The 11310-nt window shown below is 33.6% G+C and overlaps 1 protein-coding gene across 1 annotated transcript; it reads left to right on the forward strand.

Moving 5' to 3' along the window:
- The first annotated feature begins 551 nt into the window (after nt 1-551).
- LOC100818541 (LRR receptor-like serine/threonine-protein kinase RGI1) lies at nt 552-5420 on the forward strand. Its single transcript, XM_003520077.5, has 2 exons — nt 552-4238; nt 4535-5420. The coding sequence occupies exons 1-2, from the start codon at nt 1337-1339 to the stop codon at nt 5050-5052; spliced, it is 3420 nt and encodes a 1139-aa protein (XP_003520125.1). The 5' UTR covers nt 552-1336; the 3' UTR covers nt 5053-5420.
- Nucleotides 5421-11310: the final 5890 nt, after the last annotated feature.

Below are 11310 nucleotides of genomic sequence, written 5' to 3' on the forward strand. Positions count from 1 at the left end.
ATTTTTTTTTGTAACAACATTTAGACCCTGTTGAATATAAAATTATTCAAAGTCTTTACTTGATAGTTTAAAACTTCCAACATTAAATGAATTCAAGTATCATCCACATTATTTTAAGTCCAACGAGCGTTAGTTGTATGAGGAACATCAAAGTCCTGTTTGGATTCAGCAAATTTGATTTTGCTTCAAAATTACTAAGAATATTAATACTTTAATAGCATGCCCAGTTTACGTAAACATCGTCTCGTAACTAATTTTTATCAATAAAAGAAATACTTTTCAAGCCATGAATCAACATAAAAATAAGAAAAATTAAGTTAAACACTAATTTTAATAATGTTTATATTAAAATACATTCTTGTGGTGAGTTCTTAAATTTATGTGGTATTATAATTTTAAAATTTTGTGTAAAACTTTTAAATCCATTTAGATAATTATGCATTGCAGATATGTTTAGCCAATAAGATCAGCCTAAGTCTGTTCAGAATTTTAGTGAGACTTTGTATGGTTATATTATTATATATATCATTTTAGTGTGTTGAAATAATCTTGTAATATGATTTGCAGATAATCACATTTTTTTAAGTATGTGGTCCGAAGTTTAATTCATCCGTTTGGGTGTATGGAATTGAGAGTGATCAACCAACTTCTTGAACAGATCTTCATACTCCGAAGGATTAGTCTCTTAAATTGGAGCGAGTACATCCAAGACAAAAATAAATGTGTGATGATACAGTAAGGAATTGTTTATTGAGAATTTGGAAAACTTTTCTTCTTTAAAACTTTTCATTGAAAATAATAGAGACAGAGAGAGAGAGAGTATGAGCAAACCACAGTGGGTAAGAAAGTAGCATGACTCAGTAGCTGAGCAATAAACAAAGAGCATAAATCAGATACATGTACAGTGCAGCAAAGTTCCAGAGGTATATAAGATGCCTTTGTTCATTGCAAGAAACACCACCTGTCACAGCCCCATTATTCTAATGCCTTTTGCTTAGACACAAAGAAGCATCTTAGGTGTGGTGTGGTGCTACTTCTGCAGATTTTCTGATCTCTAGGCATTAAATTTTTTTATGTTATTTTATTATTCTCCTATGATTTTGTGTGTGAAAAACTGGTCCTTCTTTTAGCTTTCTTTGGGAAAGAGAACTTAGAGAAGTGCCACTCTGAGTTTGAGTTCAAAGCAAGAAATCCACACCACTGCATACATACATACATACATACACATTCTCTCACAAGTAGAGAAAAGCTTGAGTGAAGAGCAGTGCAAAACCCAATGACTCAAATCCAAGGAGAAGAAAAGTTTGGAATTTGAGGCAAATGTTTCATTGTTTCAATGCTCACCTCGAGGCAATCCTTGTACATCTCTCCCTCTTCTCCTTCTCCTTCTCCTTCTTCTTCATTGTTTTTTATCATTCTCCTCCAACTTACATTTCTCTATGGCCTTGCCTTCTCTGCAAACCATGAAGCCTCAACACTCTTCACATGGCTCCATAGTTCTTCTGCATCATCATCACCACCACCTTCTTTCTCCAACTGGAACCTCCTTGATCCCAATCCATGCAACTGGACATCCATAACATGCTCCTCACTAGGCCTTGTCACAGAAATCACCATACAATCCATCGCTCTAGAGCTTCCTATACCCTCCAACCTCTCTTCATTTCACTCTCTCCAAAAGCTTGTCATTTCTGATGCCAATCTCACTGGAACCATCCCTTCAGACATTGGTCACTGCTCTTCCCTCACTGTCATTGACCTCAGCTCCAACAACCTTGTTGGCTCCATCCCTCCAAGCATTGGCAAGCTCCAAAACCTTCAGAACTTGTCCTTGAACTCCAACCAGCTCACTGGAAAAATCCCTGTGGAGTTAAGCAACTGCATTGGCCTAAAAAATGTAGTACTTTTTGATAACCAGATAAGTGGGACTATTCCACCCGAGTTGGGAAAGTTGTCACAACTTGAGTCTCTAAGAGCAGGAGGGAACAAAGATATTGTAGGGAAGATTCCTCAAGAGATTGGAGAATGCAGCAATTTGACTGTGTTGGGGTTGGCAGATACCAGAATATCAGGTTCTTTGCCTGCTTCTTTGGGGAGACTTACAAGGCTTCAGACACTGTCCATCTATACTACTATGCTGTCGGGTGAGATTCCACCTGAGTTAGGTAACTGTTCTGAACTTGTTGACTTGTTCTTATATGAAAATAGCCTATCGGGGTCTATTCCATCTGAGCTTGGTAGGCTCAAGAAGCTGGAACAGTTGTTTTTGTGGCAGAATGGTCTTGTTGGGGCTATTCCAGAAGAGATTGGTAACTGTACAACCTTGAGAAAAATTGATTTCTCTTTGAATTCTCTATCTGGGACTATTCCTGTGTCTTTGGGGGGTCTCTTGGAGCTTGAAGAGTTTATGATTAGTGATAACAATGTGTCTGGTTCAATCCCTTCTAGTCTTTCAAATGCTAAAAATCTTCAGCAGTTGCAAGTTGACACAAACCAGCTCTCAGGGTTGATTCCACCAGAGCTTGGGCAGTTGTCAAGCCTCATGGTGTTCTTTGCATGGCAGAACCAGCTTGAGGGAAGCATTCCCTCCTCTTTGGGAAACTGTAGTAACCTCCAAGCGCTAGACTTGTCGCGCAACGCGCTCACCGGTAGTATTCCAGTTGGCCTATTCCAGCTTCAAAACCTCACAAAACTGCTTCTGATTGCCAATGACATATCTGGTTTCATACCAAATGAAATAGGCAGTTGCAGCTCTCTGATCAGGTTGAGGCTTGGAAACAACAGGATTACTGGTAGCATTCCCAAGACAATAAGAAGCCTCAAGAGCTTAAACTTTTTAGACCTCTCTGGGAACCGCCTCTCTGGGCCAGTGCCTGATGAGATTGGAAGCTGCACTGAACTGCAAATGATAGACTTCAGCAGCAACAACTTAGAAGGTCCTTTGCCTAATTCTTTGTCTTCACTATCATCTGTTCAGGTATTGGATGCATCTTCCAACAAGTTTTCAGGTCCTCTACCAGCGAGTTTAGGCCGTCTTGTTTCTCTGAGTAAGCTAATCCTCAGCAATAACTTGTTTTCTGGTCCTATTCCTGCATCATTGAGCCTATGTTCAAATCTCCAACTGCTTGATCTTAGTAGCAACAAGCTCAGTGGAAGCATACCAGCCGAGCTCGGCCGCATTGAGACTCTTGAAATTGCTCTTAATCTTAGTTGCAATTCACTCAGTGGAATAATCCCAGCTCAGATGTTTGCTCTTAACAAGCTTTCCATATTGGACATCTCACACAATCAGTTGGAAGGAGATTTGCAACCTCTTGCAGAGTTAGACAACCTTGTCTCCCTCAATGTTTCTTACAACAAATTTTCTGGCTGTCTTCCAGATAACAAGCTTTTCAGGCAGTTGGCATCAAAAGACTTCACTGAAAATCAAGGGCTCTCGTGCTTTATGAAGGACTCTGGCAAGACTGGTGAGACATTGAATGGAAATGATGTAAGGAAGTCACGAAGGATTAAGCTAGCCATTGGATTGCTGATAGCCTTGACAGTAATAATGATTGCTATGGGGATAACTGCTGTGATCAAAGCAAGAAGAACCATTAGAGATGATGATTCAGAATTGGGTGACTCGTGGCCGTGGCAATTCATACCATTCCAGAAGCTAAACTTTTCAGTGGAACAAGTACTGAGATGTTTAACTGAAAGAAACATAATTGGGAAGGGGTGTTCTGGTGTTGTTTATAAAGCTGAAATGGATAATGGTGAAGTCATCGCTGTGAAGAAATTGTGGCCAACAACAATTGATGAAGGAGAGGCATTTAAGGAAGGAAAAAGTGGAATTCGTGACTCGTTTTCGACTGAGGTCAAGACCCTTGGCTCAATCCGTCATAAGAACATTGTCAGATTCTTGGGGTGCTATTGGAACAGGAAAACAAGACTGCTTATTTTCGATTACATGCCGAATGGAAGTTTGAGTAGTCTACTACATGAGAGGACTGGAAACTCTCTGGAATGGGAACTTAGGTACAGAATCTTGTTAGGTGCTGCTGAAGGCCTTGCATATCTACATCATGACTGTGTCCCTCCTATAGTTCACAGAGATATTAAAGCCAATAACATCCTCATTGGCCTTGAATTTGAGCCTTACATTGCTGACTTTGGCTTGGCTAAACTTGTCGATGATGGTGATTTCGGTCGTTCTTCAAATACAGTTGCTGGGTCCTATGGATATATTGCTCCAGGTTAGTTAGCCTTCCTCACCAGCTTCATTATATTCTTCTTTTGGTTTTTAACTTTTTTGTTACTTGCAAAAAATAAATTGCTTCTGTTATTCTTCAATCTGCATAATTATCAAATTCAGTTGGCATCTTAATTGAAGGAAAAAAATGTGAAGAAACTATACCTGTCAATTTGTTTTAGAAAGCTTCACATAGTTGTTTGCACTTGATTGAAATCCTTCATATTTTGCATCTTTTAACATATTTTAGATAATTTGCTTAGCTTATTGTAGCTGACTTTGAATTTTTTTTCTTTTCAGAATATGGCTATATGATGAAGATCACTGAGAAGAGTGATGTTTATAGCTATGGCATAGTTCTATTAGAAGTCTTGACAGGTAAGCAACCAATTGATCCAACCATTCCAGATGGTCTACATGTTGTTGATTGGGTGAGACAGAAAAAGGGTCTTGAAGTGCTTGATCCTAGCCTACTACTCTCTAGACCAGAATCAGAAATAGAGGAAATGATGCAGGCATTGGGAATAGCCTTATTGTGTGTGAATTCTTCCCCTGATGAAAGACCAACGATGAGAGATATCGCTGCGATGCTCAAGGAGATAAAGCATGAAAGGGAGGACTATGCAAAATTTGATGTGCTTTTAAAAGGGTCTCCAGCAAATGGTGCATGTGGGAATAAAAGCATTGGTGGAGTTCTTCCAACATCTTCTTCATCAGTGCCAGTCATGCAAACTTTGAAAACAAAAAACGATAACTCAAGCTTCTCTGTGTCTTCACTGCTTCACTCATCTTCAAGTGTCATGATGGGTTCCAAATGATGAATCTAAGGAGAGCAGAAGCATGTTGTTCTTGTCACTTTCTTTGTCAATGATCCTTCCCTTATTGTTCTTTATATGTTTGTAAAGTATGTTATAGCCGAATTAAAATCAACATATAGATCCAGAAACTACAAGTGTGGCTTTTGGAGCATCATTGATGTGTATCCAAATCAAAATAGCAAGTACTTACCAATATCCATTTTCGAATTCTGATAATGTCAGAACAGCAATAAAATCCAGCCAGTGTTAGAGCTGAACAACTAGTTAAAATTTCACTTCTGTTTGACAAAATTGAATATTGTGAACATTTTATTACTATGAGACATTGAATAAGCGTTTATAAAACAGGAAGAGCCTTTGATTTATGATTGATAACCTTTTACTCAAGTCGTGATGTCTTATAGCCAATGAAAACATGGTAAGAACAAACTAATAGATACTAAATTATGTTTTTGTTATTTTCAACTATACTATTGTTTTTGCTTTTCCAGGAGTTTGATAGATTTAGCATCCAATCTCTTCAAATTGGATTACTGATTTGACAATAGTTAAAGCATTCCATTATATTATAGTTAATTTAATTTGGCTTTCTTACATATATGCATTCATTTGCGTCGACTTGTCTGATATGAACTACGGTAAGATTTTCTTCAAACAGCATGCCATATGTTTTTGTTTTCCTTTTTTTGCCTATCAATCTAATATATCTGCATTACAATTTATACACACACCCTTTCCTCTTTCTTGAACACTTTTAGAATTTGGTTTATTAAAGTAGTAATGAAGTTAGAACTCTCTTCTCTCCCTACCCTCGTAGATTTCCAGTGCATAAATTGTTTGATTGAAGTGAGTGCTCTTGTGTTTGAATTTGAAACTATGTTTGACCTTTTCTTTGACTTGAAATTGAAGATTATGAAATCAGTATCTACTTGAACTCTTGTCTTTATTTTTACTTTCGCTAAAATGTGATCTCCCTAACAATCACATTTCTTTGCCATGAACTCGGCAACTAGCCTTTAATTTATTTTTTATCAACAAACTAGCCTTGATTTTCTATATTCTCCGGTTAGAACCTTCTGTTAGCATTTCTCATCTGGGCTTTTAAGAGTATTTGGCTTAGTTCAATAGTGAAAAATACTTGGATTGAAAGTATATTCATTACAAAGCAATTTATTATCAGTAAGTTTATAATAAAGCATTCTCCCTCATATCACACAGTGATATAAGTATCCAACACATTTTAGACTTTGGAGGTATTTTGTTTTCCATAATCAGAAATGGCGTGAAGAGAAATGTTATCAACACACTTTTAACACATGAATTTATTAAATGAATCTCATTTCTAAACTACTAAAAATGTAAAACTCATAAATTTCAATCTAACAAGAAGTGTTTGTGTTAAAAATGAGTTATTAACGGGATGCACTAAATATTTTGTTGTTTACAAGGTTACAAAAAAGGCATGAAAGACATAAACATATGATTTACATTACAAAATAGCACAATACTAAACATACTAAAAAGAAAGTCAAGACAACAAGTAACGAAGCATTCATGACCCAAGTAATATATAAAATTTAAAATAAACTAGACAAAAAAATCCTTCATCATCAAACGCCTCCTTAAAAGTCTGCACCAAATCAGGGGCAATATTGCTTCCTGGTCTATTAGATGATGCAATACTCATCTCCTCCAAACAGCACACTCTTCTTGAAAGTCGTAGTGATCCGTGATCACTTTAAAAAAAATCTTAAACAAAACGCCAATAAAAAGAAGAGAGTATCCAGAACAGAAAATGGGGGTAATGATGGAAAAGAAAAGGCAAAGAGCAGACGAGTTAGTGTCTGACAAAAAGTCCAATTAGCCCAATCCGCACCGGGCCGATCCAGTTTAAGTCTATTTTAATGGACTGGGTATTTAGTTTGATCCATATTGTATTACCCGCTTTGCTATCTCACTCTCTTATTCGATGAACCCTGATATTTTTATTTTCTTTTGCTTTCTTATTCTTTTTTTTATTTTTTATCTTTCCCTAATTTTGTATCTCTGTCTCTCTGTGCAGGTTGGTAACTTGATTTTTTTTTTTATCTTCTCCATGATCTCACTCTAAATATCTGAATCTCTTCATCTAACGTAATGATAATTTAGACAAACAAATAAAAAAAACAAGAAACTATTTATTTTATTAAAAAAATTAAAATAAGCCTAAATAAACATAAACGGGCCTATTTGTGTCTAAAAATATTTAGATAGGAGTGTGCCTTTGTACAATGAAAATCATAGCAACTACAGCAACAATACAAACATAAAATTTAGGCTAAAAAAACATGCTTAGGAGTTTATATTTTAGTCTTTCTTCCGTTTGATCTTTTGTTTTAAAATTTTTGTTTTAGTCTATAAGCGTGAACTAACGAAAATAGATACACATGCTTTTTAAAATGATCATTTTCCTTCTTATTTTTTTTAGAAAAGTTCAATTTAATCTTTTCATATTTTGAATGTTATCCACAGTTAGTTCCTCTAGCATATTTAGTTAACTAAAAAATGTTTTATTCTTTCATCTTGTGATTATCTAGTCCAAACTACACAGTCACTTTCTTTGTATTTAGTTAACCAAAAAGTTTGTTATTTTATTTGATCAGCTCATACTTTCTTTACTTTTTTAAACATTTTGTCTGTTTACCATCAAACACATGTATCGTATGATTATTTAAAATTGTAGCATGGTGTCATTTTTGTATGGAGAAGAAGATTTGAAGCTAAGTCTTCATTTGAAATAGTAGTGGCACTAATTGGTCACACAAATGCAGTGGTTGTTAGATTCGATGCAATAGGTTGGACTTCGGGTCCATGAACCAGCTTACAAAGGAATGTTTGTTGTCTAACAACATAGAGATTTTGTAAAATGTGGAAAAAAAAAATGTAATTTCGCTAAACTATGTATTGGACAAATCTATAACAATCTAATGACCAACTCTTTATCTTGTTTTCTTTAAATCTAAGACATAGATACACGATCACAATTGAGTTTTGGATTTGAACTGAAGTTAGAACTTTGAAGGTGATATATACGCATACAAAAAGAAAATGAACGTTACTTAACGTGCCAAATATGTGCTTGGATAATCTGTATACTCATTTAGTTGTATGTTGACTCGTAGAAACCAAGCTAATATTTCTTATAATGGTCATGAAGGAGATAGTTAATTCCTTAAGTTGATTCTTTTCCATTTTTTATTCCTCATATGTTACCACCTAAAAATTCTACATTGTACCGGTTAAGTATATAAATAAGACACGCAGTGTATTGATTTTGTTGTTGATTTTTTTTTTTTGTTATCATGTTGCATATAGTAATTTTAAAAATAATTGATTTTAAAACCAAATTTAAAATCAATCTTTTAGTTCAAAATCAGTTTGTAAATTGGTTTTTGGTTTGAAACTAGTTTTGAACCAAAAATTGATTTTAAGTTTTTGTACATAAAATATTAAAAGTGATGAATTAACATCATTTAAGTTTTTGTACATAAAATATTAAAAGTGATGAATTTGTGATGCTTAGTGAGTAAAATAAAAAAAAAAAGGATAATTAAGGAAAGTATGGCTAATTAAGGAAAGAAAGACTAATTAAAGAAAACATGATAATTAAGGAAAGTAGGACTAATTAAGAGAAAAACGGGTTAATTAAGGAAAATAGGACTAATAAAGAAAAATAGACTAATTCAGAAACTAAAGGAAGACTTAGTGCGAGAAGCCCGCTCAGCACTAAACTAATTTACACTTATAAAATAAGAGAGAATGAGGGAAAAATACACATAAATTCTAAAAGAATATGATTCCTTATAAAAGACAAATGATATAAGAAAGAGAAGTAATCATTAGGAGTCATTTCTTGCAATTGTAAAGCTTCCTATGACCATAAGAGACTAAATCCCCTTTGTTGAGAACTTAACATCCAACTACTTTTGATGTAATTTCTCTTTTTATCTATTTATGAATATTACATTTGTATTATCTTTTCATGTGATTAATATTATTACTTGTGGCTTTTCTTAATACAATTTACTATTTTAGCCTTGCAAATGGATTTGGAAGAAAAAATAGATAAATTAGACTGGGGATCAAAGTTAAAGTATACTAGTAGATGCATGTATAAATTGAAATAATTATAAATAGAGAAAAATCATTAGCATTACATCAAAGAGTAACTCTAATAGGCTAAGTTTTCAACATTCTCATCTTCTGAATTTACTTCTACAATATTATTTGGTTCTCTAATTTTTTTGTCTTTAATTAATCAATTTAAATTCTTGTTTAATTTTTCCTTTTGTTTGATTTAATTTTCTGCCAATTTAAATTATTATTTTCTCATAACCTTTTTAAATTAATTTTCTTTAATCTCTTTAATTAATAAAATATTCATCTACCTAAATACAAACAAAATCTTTATAAATTTGACACTCGGACTTCTGTTTTAACTTTACTAGTTAAGACAAATTGGTACACTTGCTAATCCATCAACAACATGCTCATTGGAGGAACTAAAAACAATAATTTTCAAAATCCAAAGATTAAGAAAAATAAATTTAAATTTAAGGGATTAAAAAAACAAGATCCCTACTTAAAAGACAAACAATAATTAAGAAAAGAAAAATCAATTTAAAGAGATATGTTGATATTGCTCATTTACTGAAAAAGACACTCGGAACATTAGGCTAGCCCATATCAATTATGGACCAAATCATATTAAGCTGAAAAGGTTCACTCAAGTTACGAGCCTTATCTGATCATTTGAGTGGTTGACCTTGAGTAGTTTTGTCTCATTTTAACATTTTTAGATATTAAAACAAACGATATTTTTATGTTTCATTTTAAGGAAAAAATCAAGGAGCTTGACTCGTTATTTTTGTCACAAGTCAGCTAGGAATAATAATAATAATAATAATTTAATTTCAATTTAACCAATCCCCGTTGGCATGCTTCTATGCTTGCAGCTTGCTATGTTCATTCCTATTGAATACATATAACTGTTGATTCAAAAGGTGACAGCCAGAAAGCAACACAATACTAATAAACTATGTAACTTAATTTGTTAAGCAGAACGTATAATTAAAAAGGAGATTGGGTAGCTGCATAGCTGGTTCTTGGCGATCTACGTACCCCTTTTTAGGGAGTAAAGTGAAAAGTGAATGTAACGAAGAATAACTTAGCGGGCATATGGACACAAGATATATCATATATATGTGCTTCTGAACGTGCAAAAATGTGATACCAGAGTGGCCAAGAAGCATATTCTTTAGTAATAATGCTTATTCGCATAACTCTTTTTATATTTGTTTGTTTATTCGATCCATAATCTACTCTGGCATGGCGTGCCAAGACTTTTCAGCCATGCATGCCAGCATATCTCCTAGCACATACATGTTTTATATAAAACTCATCATAATAATAGTTTTAAGTTATGGTTGCTTCCCCCATTTTGAATTTCATGGAGCCCATTACCCTAGTGGGACACATCCACCTTTCAATCATGAAATTAAAATTATAGCTTCTTCTTTCTTCACTTTATTATTAATCAATCACTTTCCTCATGTGTGTTTTGCTTCTTTCTTATTAATTTGTCAGCAGTATTTATTCTAACTGTATTTTTATTTATTTTAATTTCTCTCACTATATATATAAAACAATTCTGATGATGATAATTTACAGGTATTAATATATATAATTAATAAAATCAGCAATCAAATTTAGTAAATTAAAGATAAAATAAATACAATAAAAATATGAAGACTGAAAACTTGATTGATTTTTCAATTGTTGTGCATTTAGTATAGTGTGTTAATGATTCTTTCTCTCTTGTTTTGGTTTTTGGTTTCCATTTGAAAACAAAATTACAAAGTCGTATGCTTGTCACATATGTAGAAAATTAAGTCAAGAATCGTACGGGACGATAATATTTTCCTTTTTCGTAAAAAGCAAAATTCGTAGCAGAGATTTTGTAATAACATTTTCATGCTATTCTTTCAGGTTACACTACAATAAGGATAAATAACAAAATAATAGGTTGAAATGCAACGGGCTTCTATCCCAGTATATGTTGTCCAGTCTTTAATTATTAAAAAAATTTAAAGCTTAATTTGGAAAATTATAGTGACATCATGTACATAAATGATTAAATGAAGCTTCATGTGGCGTAGCCCTCTTTCAAACAAAAACACAAGTATGAGGGGAAATGATATTTATATAAAATAAAAATTG

This window comes from Glycine max, chromosome 2, assembly GCF_000004515.6.
Source record: "Glycine max cultivar Williams 82 chromosome 2, Glycine_max_v4.0, whole genome shotgun sequence".
NCBI lineage: Eukaryota > Viridiplantae > Streptophyta > Magnoliopsida > Fabales > Fabaceae > Glycine > Glycine max.